The sequence below is a fragment of the Rutilus rutilus genome (assembly GCF_951802725.1).
Source record: "Rutilus rutilus genome assembly, chromosome: 16".
In the NCBI taxonomy this organism is placed as follows: domain Eukaryota; kingdom Metazoa; phylum Chordata; class Actinopteri; order Cypriniformes; family Leuciscidae; genus Rutilus; species Rutilus rutilus.
The window spans coordinates 34450070-34466861 of NC_140224.1; the positions used below are offsets into that span (position 1 = coordinate 34450070).

A 16792-nucleotide genomic window follows, 5' to 3' on the forward strand; every position below is an offset into this window, starting at 1 on the left:
CTTCTTTTCTGTGTCTTTCTGTATGTAGTTCTGAATAATCATAAAATATTAGTGCATCTGAACACATTTTTGGTAAGGCTGGGGTAAAGTGCTGTTCAAATAAATGCAAATATTCTGTCTCGGAATTAATAAGAGGGCAAACTAAAAGCACTGTAATTATAATAGAATTTGATCACAAAAATGTCACAAATTTAATTCATAGCACAAGGTAAAATCCTGTAAAAGTCCTGCTTTCTAACTTAAAAGCTTGAAAATGTTGGATTTACTTTATTTTCAAGAGATGCTGATTTAGAAATGGATTGTGTGACATTTTGTATATTTGTGACAAAATATTTTTAGGGGACAATATGCACATAGTCCAGACAATAAATCAGACCCCAAATAGATAAATTCAATATATTTAAAAATGATTTATCTCTATTTTGACACATATTTCTATTTTTCACTGTTCATGGTGAGACAATCTTATCACAGGACGATTTACACATGCTAACAAATATGAATTGTTTGTAGATAAAATTGACTGTCAAACCAAATTATGAAAATATGAGACATTATATGACATTAAAGCTGCATGTCAATACATGCTGTATGTAATTGTTAATTCTGGTTACTTCTTGTTATGTTTACATGATGCATGTATAATCGTAATATGAACAAATTCAAATGTTATCTGAATGGTGTTGACTGCCTCGTTCTACAGGGGACTGATTTCACTTGATCATAAAGTATACGTACTGGAGCCCGTGCAGGAGGGAAACGCTCATCGTCTTTACAGAGGAGAACATCTTAAATTCACCCAGGGAACCTGTGGACACGGTCACAATATTTCATACCCAAACACTCCAGGAGCCGTCTTCAGTTCTCACAGCAGAAGGGTGAGTTAAACAAAACCACAAGCCTTCAAAAGATTACAGCTTTCAGCACCCAATAGTCATTCTTTACATGTAGAAACATAATCTCTAATGTGACGTGTTTCTGAATAATACTGAATATTTAGCTTTAAACAATGTAGGGTTGTTGTGCTTTTACTCATCATGATTACAAGAGGGACACCAGAATATTATAAACATGTAGGAGGACGTCATAACAGATCAAAATAAAAACACATTAGCAACTGCGTAGCAACACCTTGGCAACTGGAAGTAACTTTACCTTTGGGACAGTAGCATTGGCTCTGTTTGCTTGACCAATGACAGGCCAAAGAATGACAATTTAAAGAGTTATGAAGATTTTCCCTTCAGCTTTAGGTCTACATATATCAAGTTTACTGCACACTTGACTTGCACTATCCAGCCTCATTTATTTTTATTTTTATTTTTATTTTTTCATAAAACATTTGTATTGTATTTTATATATTTTTTATTTATAAAACATTTTTATTGTATTGTATTTATTGTATTTTATTTTATTCATAAAACATTTGTATTGTGTTGTATTTATTTATAAAACACGTTTTATTGTATTGTATTGTATTTTTATAAAACATTTTTATTGTATTTTATTTATTTTATTTGGAATATCTCACATTTCGTAAATAAAATGGGTTGCTTTTAAAGTTGGTTTCTCAAGCATCCCAACACAGTAACACTGACTGAGCCAATGATGTTAATTTAGGGGCGGGACTATCAGTATGCCTGACCAATCACAGACAGGTTCATGAAACCTGTTCAAGCTAGCGGTGCACAAGGTCACAGATCACTCTTTGTTTGGTCACTTTAAGGACACATCCAGGCCGCTGAACTGTGGCAGAAATGATCATTGTGTCTGAATGTTGTCAGTGAGTAAAGGCTGACAGATTCTTTCTGTCAGAATCTCAATACAAACTCGCCTTTTTACACACTGGAGAGTCATTTCTGAGATGTAGAATTTTATTCTCTCTTGAAAAGGATTAAACCTGATGTTGCTGCTCAATTAAGCTCCTGCGTTTCATCAGACGTCATGGCGCAGCGATATCGTCTCTGTGTGGAAGTCAAGTGTTTTTCTATTCAATTAGACGCTTATCAGCTTTTCTCTTCAAATCCGCAGCACAGGTGAAACAGCCTGTTAGGCGTTACGACCCTAATTCTTCTCAGCATGAAGCCTCACACAGATGAGTCCAGCCTTTCATTCCCAGTGTTGGAAAACCATTCACTGGAAACAATAAGAGACCGTTTCCATTGAGAGCGAGAGGAGTGATGCTGAATGCATGCTGAAGTCAAGGTCACCTTCATGATAGTCTGTCCTGTCCTATATACTGTAAATATTTATTTAAATAAAGCCGAGAATCTATCAAATAATTTCACAAGCATCTTTCACGGATCGGATCCTGTTGCTGCATGTGTTTAAACAGCCTAAAAACACGAGAGGTCTGATTTGTCATGTGGATCTAAATAAGAAAAAATAGCTTCAACACAGGCGGTTTGCTGGTCTAAGCTGGTTTAAGCAGGTTTTTATGATCTCCAGTCCAGCTGATAGTTGGTTTAGGTTGTCAACACGCTGGAATGGCTCGAACACTCTTACCTCATTCATTAATCTTAATATTGTATCCCTGCGGCCTAAACCAGGCGGTTTGCTGGTCTAAGGTTGTGTTTAGCTAGTGACCGGCTTGACCAGTTTGCCTGAATAATCTCATTCCAGAGCAGACGTTCACTTCACAGCTTGCGGATTTACTAGTTTTCATGAATCAGAACACCCTCCTTTTTACACTCCAGTGTTGAAATGAAAATTAGCGGTTATATTTGAGCTATGAAGACTTTACTAGATGGAAATTATACAACCACTGGTATATATGCATCCTTTATATGCAGAATTAATGAAGGCTTGTAATATTTATTAGATTTGTGTAAAGCAAGCCATTGTCACATACATGTATTGTGAGAAAGCAATTGTTGAAAACCAAAGAATGACCAATTAAAGAGTTATATAAACATAAAAGCTGAGAATTACTTTAAAGACTTTTCTCCTCAGCTGTAGCACTCAAACTTTTAAGAAGCACACTTGATGACTTCTTATATTGCACTATTTTATTTTATTTTATTTTATTTTATTTTATTTTATTTTATTTTATTTTATTTTATTTTATTTTATTTTATTTTATTTTATTTTATTTTATTTTATTTTATTTTATTTTATTTTATTTTATTTTATTTTATTTTATTTTATTTTATTTTATTTTATTTGAGTCTTGAGTCTCTAGACAAAAAAAAAAAAAAATCTCCAAAAGAAGAGAATTTTCATTTGTATAATATTTACTCCCACTATATTGTTCCCATACCTCCATTTGCGTTATTTCATAGTGTTGATGACTTTTATTCTAAAATGTGGAAAATAGCGATAACGACGAATGAGTAGGTGAGAATTGCTTGTGAGACTCTGCGTTTGAAAAAGACGTCTATAAAAGACAAGTGGGTCTTTCACACGAGTAAATGAGATGGCCAGGCAATCCGAAGGCTGTTAAAGTGAACGCACATCGCTGCGGATCAGATGTATTTTGCGGGCAATGCTGAAACCAGAAGAGGATGTTCAATCACACACTGATCTGTTAATAGAGGGCACATTTAGAAGAGAGGTGAAGACATCACCTCGGTGCCTTAAAGGCCATATAGACTCAGCAAAATGGGCCGTGGGAGATTTTATAAAGGTTCTTGAGTGAAACCTCTATTAACTGTGTCCTTCAGAGGAAGAGGGCGAAGTTTAATCATGTACCGTCTGTCTTTCCCTGCAGCATAAAAGAGACGCCCAGAGCAGCACCAAGCATGTGGAGTTGATCATCGTCGCAGACAACCGCGAGGTAATGAAGAGATGCCGTTGACCTCACACACATCTGCGACCTTCAATCATACAAATCAGCGCTTCTAAACCAGTTGGTCGTGACCCAAAAATGAAATGCATTTCTGTTCTGAGTGGGTCACAGACATCAATGATGCTCAGTGCAAATAACAGCTAACCGGATTATCCTGCATGTATGTATATGGATATGTTTATCAACAAGCATTTTGGCACAGATTCATTAGTCACAAATTAGTAGAAGCTACAGTAGATGAATTATGCAGATGTCAACAGGTTGTTGACAAGCTCTCGTCCTCAGAAACCAGAACAAAACTACATGCGTTTAAAAGAAAGAATTAAAAGATCAACGTGGTGTTTTATACACTGAATTATTGGCTGCCAGAAGCATGAAACCAGCCAATTACAAGAAGCATTTAGAAACCAAACACTCAGACTAAGAAAATCCTGTTGGGAATCTGAATGATAAAAATGGAATTCATGGGAATATTCATAAATCTCAAAGAATAATATAAATAACATTGCACTATAAACAGTTTTGGTATTGTGTTTGGGACACCACTTGATGTCCAATTGAAGTGTTATTTTAGTATAATTTATTACTATTATAGTATTATTAATATTTTTTAATATTTTTAAAATATTTTAAAATCTTTAATTTATAGCCATTTTTTAAATGTGCTTTTGTAGTTTTTAAAAATAATTTACAATAAATGTATTTTAATTTCATGTTTAGTTTTATTTCGGTTAGTACTTTCAGTAAGTTGGAAAGGCAACATATCTGCTGATTTTCATTTAGTTTAAGCTTTTCAGCTAAATGTTTATTTTATTTTGTCAGCTTAATTTCTATTAACAAAATGTTTTTAATAGTTATATTAAAATAAGCAAAACCAGCTGAACTACATCATTGCAGCTCCATACATCCTGACCTCTATGTAAATACAAAGTCATGACCCCTTCGAATTCAGGGAGTCAGGGAGGTGAGAGGTCAAAGGTTAAAGCAGATTAGATTGTTTGTTTGCTGGAAGTGAGGACGCCCAGCTGTGATCACTTGACCTCTTTGTAGTTTGCCTGTCAAACAGTGTTTTTAATGTGCTTTAAGAAATGCTTTGTTGCCAAAATAACTGATTTCTGTCATCGATGGGCCTTTCTAATATCCTGTCATGTGATATTTTAAGGAAAAGAACAAAACCTAATCATTTGGTTTGTTGAATGAGCTTTATTTTCTCCAGATGTACCTGTTGAAACCAGGAAGATGTTAGGGAAAGAGTGCGTTTCTTATTGTCTTGTACATTTTACAGCAATGAAAGCTTCCTGATTATTTTCACTCACCCTACAACACCCAGAGGCAGCAATCATGAGTGACACATTTCCAATCTGTGCTTTTATTTTGAAAAGCCGTTTTTTACATCCACCGACTGACATTCTGGACATCAAACACTTCTGGCCATGTTTGGCTCGACATCTGTGTGCTGCTGCCCGTGGAAAATGGATTACCTCATGTGACATTTACCACAGTCGGCCAGTGAATGACACATTTGGCTGCAGTTTAAAGGCTTTCTTGTTTTCCTTTGCATTTCAGTATCAGAAACAGGGGAAAGACGTGGAGAAAGTGAAACAGAGGCTTGCTGAAATAGCCAACTATGTGGACAAGGTAAAATTTAATTAAAATTAAAATGGAAATGAAAAAATTATATCACCACATTAGAGATAATTTTCTAACACACTCACATACATACACACCGCCGTTTTTGTGTGTGTCCCTTTAAATGCAAATGAGTGCATTTGGTTTCTGTCTGGTTTGAGGTGATGAAAGGAGAAAGGACTCAATAATGCAGATTAACAGGCTTTTTATTAATAATAAAAATAAAACAAAACAAAACAAAAACTACCCAGAGGGGGAAAACATGACCAGCTGCATTACTTGACTTGACTCGACTCGACTCGACGACGATGTAGCACTGGACTGCAACACACAAGGAGAATAAACAGGGAGCAAACAAGGCAGGTAACGAGGGAAGAAAGATGGGGCAATATATATATTGCTATATTTATTTAAAATAAATGGTACTTGATTTGATTTTTTTGCATTATATTAACACACATTAATTCAAAAATCAAATAGGTGTAGGATCATTTTTGTAGGAAAATGCTTGTTAACTTGAAATTTGAACGTGCGTGCCGTAACTCTGTCTGACGCACCCACCGCTAGCCTAGCTTAGCACAAAGACTGGAGGTAAATGGCTCCAGCTAGCATACTGCTCCCAAAGTGACAAAATAACGCCAACATTTTCCATCTACTTGTGTATATATAAAGCCAGATTTTGTTGGGTTTAAGTCCCTTGAAACATCATTGCTGTTCTGGTTTAACCCGATTAGCTAATGTTAGCGCTGCCGTGTTTCAGTTTTACAGGTCACTGAATATCCGTGTGGCTCTGGTGGGGCTGGAGGTGTGGAGTGACGGAGACAAATGCTCCATCACACAGGATCCATTTACATCGCTCCACGAGTTCCTGGACTGGAGAAAACTCAAGCTGCTCCCGCAGAGACCTCACGATAACGCTCAGCTGATCAGGTAACCGCTGAGAGCCGGCAGGTGGAAAACACACTATGCGGTTTACCACTAGAACCAATGCACTTTTGCTTCCAGGAAATTGTTTAGCCATTTCTTATTTTGAAACGTTGAAAACTGCATGAGGTTTTATTCACATATTTGTAGTTATTTTTTATCATTTCTTATTGAAAATGTACCCAGGCTGATGTGATGTATGATGCTGTAGATGAACATCTGTGTCACATGACTTCCTGTTTTCCCTCCTCAGTGGGGTTTATTTTCAGGGCACCACCATCGGCATGGCTCCCATTATGAGCATGTGCACCGCGGAGCAGTCAGGGGGAATCGTCATGGTGAGTGACATCTGTCAATCATTCCTGATGAATGATCATTTTAAAATGTTTGCATTGTAAAAAAACGCTGGGTTGATTCAACTCAACTGTTTGGGTCAAATATGGACAAACCCAACCGTTGATTTAAAAAAAAATCATTCAAAAATTTAAACCAACAGTTTGGCTTTTCCATATTTGACCCAAACATGAGTTGAAACAACCCAGCATTTTTTGGAGTAGATGAGGTTCATCTAAATCCAGAAGAACTGTGGGAACATCTCCGAGATGCTTGAAGAAACCTTCCTGCAAAGCTACCTGAAAAACTATGCGCAAGTGTACCTGGACAAAAGCCGTTTTAAACGCAAAGGGTCGTTACACCATATATTGATTTGAATTAGTTAATAGAAGTTAAATCATAAATAAATTAAATCCAAGGCTCATTCACTTTACAGCATTTTAACACAAGTGCCAGTACTCTTCACAGGACTGTAGCTTTGCAGGAAGGTTTCTTCAAGCATCTTGGAGACGTTCCCGCAGTTCTTCCGGATTTAGTTTGTCTCAGTTGCTTAATTTGAGACCAAAGAAACTTCATTTTGTCACATCATATCTCTGTTTTATGTATTTTAGTGGCATTGCAAGCTTCAGGTAGTTCAGATGAGGACACTAACTCACTCAGCACAGACATCTAGAGGCGCTTCCACATAAATCAAACCAACACACTGATCACAGCACACGACGATTACATTCTACCGAGACCTAATATCAAAGCAGCTCTGAGATACAGAGCGTCTGTGGTCAGGGAAAAGAGCTGCATGAGTTCTTGCTCAGCAAATCATGTGAAGTTACAGTCATTAAACTGTTGACTTACTTATGGCTGGATACCTGACTAATAACACCTTCAGTTTAATAACACAAGCATTCGAAGGAAACCGATCGCTTTCGTTCTGCTTGCATAGAGTGTGTTTTTGGCTTTAAGGTTGGAGTAAATTGGACCATCTCAGTATTTGTGCTTCGATTGAGGATCCCATTATGTGGAGCTTCTCCGTAATGGATCATGTGTCGCATGCAGTTTCTACCAAAACATTTTATCTTCTTCAGACGAAACAACAAAAGTCATGCATGTTTTCTTCATTGACTCATTCGTCTGAGACATTTTATTCCCTTTGGCCGCCTCTTGCAGACTGGTTGCATGATAGACTTCTGTTTTTGCTGTTTGATTTAGTGGAGTTGCTGCTATAAAAGCCTCAACATTTCACAGAAGCATGGCACGATCTCATGACATTGTGTTTGGAGAGGTTTTGTCCTCATTTGACCGGTTCTCACTAAACATCATGAGTGATAATAGGAATCAAGCTTCCTGAAAATGCAATTGATGGTAAATGAGATACACAAATTATAGATGATTATGTTCAGCTGAGAATTCTCCAGTCACACATCCATTGTTACTAAAATTCACAAATGTTATCAAAAAGAGAGAAATGAGATTAAATGGAGACTTTTTTCTTGAGTCTCCTGCTTCTCTGATTTTTCTGCTGCAAAAAACATGCTAGTAATCTTAAATGTGTCTCCTCTAGAGTGAGAAAATTGTAACTTTTGCCACAGTGCATTCGGATTTAAGCATCCTTTAACCAATGAGGCTTTTGCAAATCCAATTTGCTGTATTCCCGCTTGGTTTCAAACTGATCTGGTTCTTTTCACATTCGCTAAATGGACTTTACACACTCCTGTCCTCCATCATAACGCTCCATCAAACTTCATCTAGTGTGCATTCACTGGTGCAGCATTGCATCATTCATATTTAAATGGAAGTCATTGTCATACTTTTCTTGACAAACATGCATTCTTTCTATGCAAATAAAGCTCATTATTGAACGTGCCAGATTTATAAGCATCAGCATGTTTGCCCGATACACTTATTAAATGCTTGGAAAGCTGGCTGGAAGAAAAAGTTTATTGTCTGTAGCCAGCTAAAGTTGTTGTTTTTTTATAAAATGTATACTTTATATACAACATACACTACCGTTCAAAAGTTTGTGGTCAGTAAGATTTGATATTTTTCAAAGAAGTCTCTTTTGCTCACCAAGGCTGCATTAATGTGATCAAAAAATATCACCAAAATATTGTGAAATATTATTACAATTTAAAAAAGTGTTTTCTTTTTGAATATAAGTTAAAATGTAATTTATCCCTGTGATCAAAGCTGAATTTTCAGCATCAATACTCTAGTCTTCAGTGTCACATGATCCTTCAGAAATCATTCTAATATGATGATTTGCTGCTCAAGAAACATTTCTCATTATCAGTGTTGTGATGCGTCATGTTTTTGCGTAAATCTCGAATAGAAAGTTCATAAGAACATTATTTATTTGAAATAGAAATCCTTATAAATGTTTACTCGCACTTTTGATTGATTTAATGCACCCTTGATGAATAAAAGTATTATTTTCTTAATACTACTTCTTGACCCCAAACTTTTTTAAATCATTCGGTTCAAGTATTTTTTTCTTCTTAAATCATAAGCTCTGAAAGAGCATCTTCTGGGCATTAAAACTTTCCTCCGCTCAACTTTTTTCTGCACAAACCACCTGACACGAATAATCACTCAGACGCTCAGAACTGAACTGAAGCTGGTGATTTTCTTCATTTTAATTTGATTTTCACGTGTTTGGCAGACGCGTCCTTACCAAAGCGACTTACAGGAATGACTGTAATTGTGTCTGTCCTGCCTCATCAGCACACACACACACACCCTTCCCCAAACAAAGCCTGCAGAACGGTTTGGTTGTGTTCTGGCAGTGCTCGAGCAATTACAGCAGCACACGGATCTTGAGTTATGCTGCTCTGACGGATTTGTGGAAAAGTAATTATAAAGGCCGTTAGTGTCTGCTCATTACTGATCTCATGTGAAACCGTTTTCTGAGAGAAAAACAAACGTGCAAGAGGAGAGATGTGGGGATAAATCTAATCTGGGGAGGGAAGGTGGAACAGAACGGATAACGCCTTTCGGCTCTCTGGGGTCACAGAGAAAGAAATTGCTCTTGTTTGTTTTAAATTGAAATTGATTGCTTATTTTAAATCACCAAGCTGCATGCTTTCAAAGATGTGGATTGATTTCACTTTCCGTATCGATGCATGTTTCCACCATGGAAAAAAATAAAAACAAAAAGGTAACTGCGACTTTATCTCACAATTCTGACTTTTTTTCTCAGAACTTTGAGATACATACGATAAGTAAACTTGGAATTCTGAGGGAAAAAAGTCGTAGTTGTGAGATAAAGTCGCAATTACATTTTTAAAAAAATTTTTTTATTGCGTGGCAGAAAGAGAAAAACAGTAAAAAAGTCTACGTTTGGGGTAAAGCATTACCTAGTAAACATCAACTAACTGGTAAACATTACTTATAAATTTACAACAAAATATCTGACTTACTTTTTCAAATATGTGACCCTGGACCACAAAACCAGTCACAAGGGTCACTTTTTTAACATTGAGATTTATACGTCATATGAAAGCTGAATAAACAAGCTTTCCATTGATGTGTGGTTTGTTAGGATAGGGCAATATTTGGCCGAGATACGACTATTAGAAAATCTGGAGTCTGAGGGTGCAAAAAAATCGAAACATTGAGAAAATCGCCTTTAAAGTTGTCCATTTATGTTGCCGATTGTGCAGCATTCACTCACAAAAATAAATGTTTTATATATTTACGATAGGAAATTTACAAAATGTCTTCATGGAACATGATCTTTACTTAATATCCTCGTGATTTTTGGCATAAGAGAAAAATCGATAATTTTGACCCATACAATGTATTGTTGGCTATTGCCACAAATATACCTGTGCGACTCGTGACTGGTGACGTGATCCAGGGTCACATATGTATAAGTTTCTTTGTTTTCGCATGTATTGGCTGACAGCTCTCCTGTCCCCATGTTGACAGAAATCATTCAGAGGCGTTGTGTGCGCAGAGTAAACATGATGATTATTGTAGTTCTAGACTAAATGTGAGCATTTACTCGTCTCACTTGCACAAAAACAGATTCAGTATTCCTCAAAATTAATAAAAACAGTGAAATGCAAACTCAGACTATTACGCAAACCTGCAATAATTAAATCTGTTAAATTACACAAAACTACTTTATGTATTTAATCTCACTTTATTAACCAATGTCTTTGCTGCTGACCTTCGACGATCAGATTCAACCATACTAATAATAAGCATTTGTTTTATTTATTTGTGTTTTTGTTTTTATTGCTGAAGTAAGAGGTGTGTCCGAAATCGCATACTCTCTCGAGTAGGTACTTATTTTGAAAGAGTAATTACTTCACGACCGCTAAAAAAAAAGTATGGTCTATATAGTATAAGTGTGTGTGTAGTATGAATGTAATCTGGACGCACTACATTCGCCATGTTGTCGACCAACCAGCGTCAGTTACGTCACTTCACTGCCATTCATAAATCCTCTCCCGTGGCCTCATGGGATAGTAAAGTGTCCATCATATGCACAATTCAGAACCTCAACGGAAGTAGTAGGTCATCCGGGTACTTGCTGTGAATTCGGATATACTTCTTTTGTCACACACTGTTTTTCACCTACTATATAATAGGGAAGTATGTGATTTCGGATGCAGCCTAGGTCAAGCTCAGCCCATGACATCCAGAGAGGTGGAGCCCATGACATCCAGAGAGGTGGAGCTAGATGTCATTTGGTTCTGCAGTGAGCACTACTTGTGCAGAGAAAGTCTTTCGTCGCACTATGGCGTCATACTGAGACATGAAGTTTTTGGAGCATGGTTTCAAAAAACTCATTTTTATAGTGCAATGACCTCTTATATGTCAAAATTCATGACATTGCATGCACACTTCAGAATCTCACTGGAAGAAGTAGGTCATCCGGGTACTTTTTTTTTTTCTACTCATTTATAAGTACTATGAATTTGGACATAATTCTTTTGCCACATACAGTTTTTCTCCTACTACATAGTATGGAAGTATGCGATTTCGGATGCAACCAAAGTGCTGAACTTTCTTCTCCTGCATCCTTTTCTTCTGCAATCCAGAATGGCAGCAACGCTGAAATTTACAGGCGTGAATTTGCATTTCCTTTTGCATTTGCACTTTTCGTGTGAAAGGGCCTTAACATTTGGAAAACATTTGTAAAAAAAAAAACAAGTAAGCAAGTCTAAGTAAGTCTTTTTTTTTTTTACTTTCTCGCTCTCTGTGTTTTAGGATCACTCTGATAACCCCCTCGGCGCTGCGGTTACTTTGGCCCATGAGCTCGGACACAACTTCGGCATGAATCATGACACGCCGGAGCGTGGGTGCGGGTGCAGAGCGACTGTGGACCGAGGCGGATGTATCATGACCCCCTCCACTGGGTGAGAGCTACCAAAAAATTGCATCTATAGACTATTTTGGTGTTTGTAAACAGTGATGACGTATTTTTTGTGGGCGGAGCCTACCTGGTGTCAGCAAGTGTCCGTTCTGCAGTAGCAGTCTATGAAAGCCAGAGAATAAAATAATTAAAAAGGTAAATGCAAGTTTATATCCCATATTTCTGACTTTTTTCTCAGAATTGTGATATAAATTCGCAATTGCGAGTTACAAAGTCCTAATTGCGAGATATAAACTCGCTTTTTTTTTCTTTCTTTTTTTACAATACCGTATGATGTCATCTAATGATGCATTTCTTTTAATATATTATTATCAACCCATTCATTCTCCAAACCGCTTATCCTCTGGTATCACAGCGTCCCGGGTCGCAGGTTGGGGAAACAGCCTGTACACAGAGTCAGTCCCTGTATTATGATTCCTTTTAAAAAATAATATAAAAAAATTAAAAATAAAAGTTATTTATATATTATTAAATATTTTAGTGCCATCTTGTGTTAAAAAAAAAATATATATATATATATAAAATATATATATTTTAAATATTAATATATGTTGATGTTTTATTGTGGTGAATTGTTTTTAATATTAATTGTAATTGTTATATTAATTGTAATTGTTATATTAATTGTTAATATTAATTAATTGCTACGTTTTTTCATTTTTTTTTTTTTTCGTGAAAGTCAACAGGATTTAATGTTGTTTGGACACCAGTGTTCCTCAAAATATCTTGTGTTCAGCAGAAAATCCTGTAACTCATCAGCTGACGTCGTGAGCGTGAATCGTTTTCTTATTCCTTTTTACCCAGAATTTCATGTCACCTTCATCCGGCCTCCTCAGTATATGACGACCCAGTCTGTTTGTTAGAGGTTAGCTGTATTTCTGCCTCATTACTCTATAATGAGCTCCATTTGGTCATCTGCACAACAGCAGACTTCAACACCCCACCCGGCGGGACGGCATTAGCATTTAGCCACATGCTCCCAATTGACCCCACTGGTACATGTCTGATAGCTATTTCATAAACATCAGAGCTTGTGCAACTTGTTTCTGATTTATTGTCATCTGTTGTGCTGTTATATGGGACGCCTGGTTTTATGGGCAGATGTTCTGACAACTCAAAACACATGAAATTAAATGCATCCGTACAAAACATGGAGACAATTTTAGTTCATACTGATTAAATTCTTGAAACAATAGAGGGTTTAGGTAACCTTTTTTAGGAATAAATTGCATCACATGTTTTGGAGCACATATTTACTGACCAGAGTAAATATGTGCAGTCGTGGGCTATACATATATATATATATATAGTGAATGTTGTATATAAAATACAACTGTTAATGGCCAAAACGTTGGTGGAATAAATAAACATGTTATTCTTAGTTGTGATATACAGTATTATATTATATTATATTATATTATATTATATTATATTATATTATATTATATTATATTATATTATATTATATTATATTATATTATATTATATTATATTATATTATATTATATTATAATCCATCAATTCATTTTCTAAACCGTTCATCCGCTGTAAGGTAGCAGGGATTCTGTATATAATATTATATTATATTATTTATTACATTATATTACATTATATTATAAAAAGGTCATATCACTTGGAAAAAGCTGGTAAAAATGAAAACATCATGCATCTTCAGCACACGTATTAGACAGAAATAGCAAAGAGTGACAGGAAATTGAGCACAAAACGAGGGGAAATGGGGTCAGGAATCAACATGCACAGTGATTGACAGGCACTGGGCGTTTCTGACTGGCGAAGTGTCAGTGCTGTTATAGAAACTGGTGTGATTTCTCACGAGACCAATCTCAGTGGTATCCGTCAGGTAGCAGAGACATTTAATATGTGCTATTCCAAGGAATTCGCTTGTAGCAGTTTTTGAGTCTGTAATAGCAGTTGTCTTGTTTAATTCTAGGGAATAAATCACACATTTGCAGGCCATGTTACATTTTCTCAGGAGGCAGATGGTTGCGCAGCGGCCAACTCAATCCCAGCATTCTCTAGTGTGTATCAGTTCATCTGCACAAGTGTTTTAGCTGGACTGTGTCCTGTGTGTGTGACCTGGACTGCACCCATGATAAACGCTCGATTATGTGCTCATAAAGAGGTGTCATGAAGAACCTGGCCCTGGTGACCAGACGAGAAAAACAGATCTCAAACAGAACAAGTAGAAAGAAACTTATTTGTCAGTTTTGTTCCACCTGCCTTCAGACCTTAAACAAATGAGAGTCTGGAATCGAACAATTAAAGATGGATATTTTTTTTCCATTACTGCACATTAGTCTGTGCCTCCTCTCACAGAGCTTTCATAGATCAAAGCGTAAATGAATTTACCATCACAGCAGGTGCTCGTTTTGCAGCTTCACATCTATATAATTGCATTAATTAAGACATGAGTGGTGAAAAATCCCTGTGAGATCTGAAGCAGCTTCAGGTTTGATGAATCTAATCTCAAGTAGCCAGACTTTATTTGCACAACGTGTGGTCAGAGACTTATTCTGACGAAGACAGGAAGAGATTGACAGCTCAAGCCACCAGCGTGATTTTTTTAATGTGATGTTTTAGAGCAGATAGATCTGAAATGAGTGTGAGTTTGAACTGAAGTGGAATTTAAAGGACATTCTCAAATCAAATGGTTGAAAAATTATGTTAATTTCTAAAGTTAATTTTAATAAATTGTGGTTAGAAACAAAAAAAAAAAATTTAAACCAGGAAGCCAGAGACCAAAGACAAGCTTTGACATAACAATCAAAAGTTACTTTTAATACTTAGGGCCCTATAACGATCTGAAACACAAGTATCAAACGCGAAACGCAGAGATGTGGGTGGATCTCGGCTGTTGCTATTATACCGGCGGGATAAATGACTCTTGTGCCCGGCGCAAATCTAAAATGGGTTGGTCTGAAGTAGCTTCATTACTCATAGGTGTGGTTTGGGCGTAACGTGAAATAAACCAATCAGAGCGACATCTCACATTCCCTTTAAGAGCAGGCGTGCTTGTTCCATGGCGGATTGCTATTATAACGGCGGATTTGCCAGGCGCACGCCAGGAGCGGATCACAGCCGAGGAGACCGACGTTCTCGTCAGGGCCGTAAAACACAGAGAAGTGACATTGTATGTGGATGGGAGAAACCCAGCCAAATTAGCTTCGGTTAAACAGGCGTATAATAATTTAGGTAAATGCGTAAGCTAGATATGCCTATTTTTTCACATCTTCATGGACACCACAATGATTTCCCTCGTGTGGTAATATTTTTCCTTGTAATTATGTATGGTTTGCAAAAATGGGAACTGCTGCGTCTGTGTGTAGAGTAGAGAAGTAAAGTGTATGCGTGTTGTGCACACGCTACATTATGGCCAAGCATGCACCCTTAAAATAGCATCTGAATAACACGCCACTGACTTTAGACTAGGTTTCTCCTGGTTAGTGGCGGAATTATTTTCTGAAACTGCAAAATAGCACCAGGGAACGTTTGCGCCGGAACACGTCTCCTCTTTTCGCTGAACCGCCCCCGGGAGTGCAAGTTCATTCCCTCCACAGACGCACGTCGGTAAATTAGGGAAAAGTCTGCTTTGCGTCTGGTGCAAAGTAGGAATGAAACATGCATTGGTGTACAAAGTCAATTGCGCTGGGTTCAAGATAGGGCCCTTAAATCATTTAACTTTTTATTTCAGATGGATGAGGAAAATAAAGTGGATGGATTAGCTTTCACAGATAAGCACTTTAAAGAGAAATGACAATCATTTATTCACCCTCATGTCATTCCAAACTTGTATGACAATACAATAAACCATTTTTTCAGACTTCAACATCCTTTAAAATATCGTTTGCGATCAGCAGAAGAAAGTCATGCAGGTTTAGAATGACATGAAGGTGTGTAAATGAACAGAGATTTCATTTTTGGGTGAGCTTTCCCTTTAAATATCACTGTATGTGATATAGTGTAACAGAAGGACTCTGGTAGGCGACTCTCTCTTCCTCTCCATTGTGCCCACATACACACACACACACACACAGGTTCTGTGGCTCCTAACGCTGCTATATTTGTTCCTGTTTCTATAGAGTCTTTGGAAGCTGCTCATACCCTCATAGAGAACAAACCCCACTCACAGTGAGATGCTCTGTGCCCGTGGCACTGCTATTACTGTCACCTCCTGTTGAGCCCAATCCAGAGGAGGTGTTTTAAAAGCTTAGACACACTCGAGTCACTGTGGCTTATCGCTGAGCGCTGATCTCTGGGTTGGCATCAGGAGGCAAGAGAAAGCATCTGCTTATCTCTCATCCTCCCGCAGGCTTATGCCACCCTGGCACGGGTGTCGTGGGTACAGTTGGTCCAGCGAGCGGGGGGGACAATGCTAGCCAGATTTCCATGCTTGCGTTTACCCCGTGGTCTTAGTAAGTGTGCCAGGAATGAAGCGAACATCACTCGTCTCTTCCACAGTATTCTGCTGCATACAAATGGCCTCAGCAAAGCCAACTGGATTCAGAAGCGAATGCTGAAAAGATAAAAGGTGCCCAGCTCTTTGTGTGATGGTTGGAAACTGAATTTATTAAACACTTGTTACACGTTCAGTTTAAAGAGAAATGATAGTGCCGTCATCATTTGTTCATTGCAAACCTCTATGAAAGTCACACAGGAGAAAAGAAACACAGAACAGTGCCCTGGCAACCGCTCGCATCATCCTATAGTGTTGTGGCACATGC

At 37.3% G+C, this 16792-nt stretch overlaps 1 protein-coding gene across 1 annotated transcript in view; it reads left to right on the forward strand.

The window, feature by feature from the left end:
• adam12a (ADAM metallopeptidase domain 12a) overlaps nt 1-16792 on the forward strand; it is a 108304-nt gene that overhangs the window by 60090 nt on the left and 31422 nt on the right. The window contains exons 6-11 of the mRNA XM_084434046.1: nt 704-878; nt 3707-3772; nt 5351-5422; nt 6174-6343; nt 6591-6675; nt 11885-12033. Coding sequence (XP_084290172.1) covers nt 704-878; nt 3707-3772; nt 5351-5422; nt 6174-6343; nt 6591-6675; nt 11885-12033 — 717 coding nt within the window. The remainder of the gene's footprint in view (nt 1-703; nt 879-3706; nt 3773-5350; nt 5423-6173; nt 6344-6590; nt 6676-11884; nt 12034-16792) is intronic.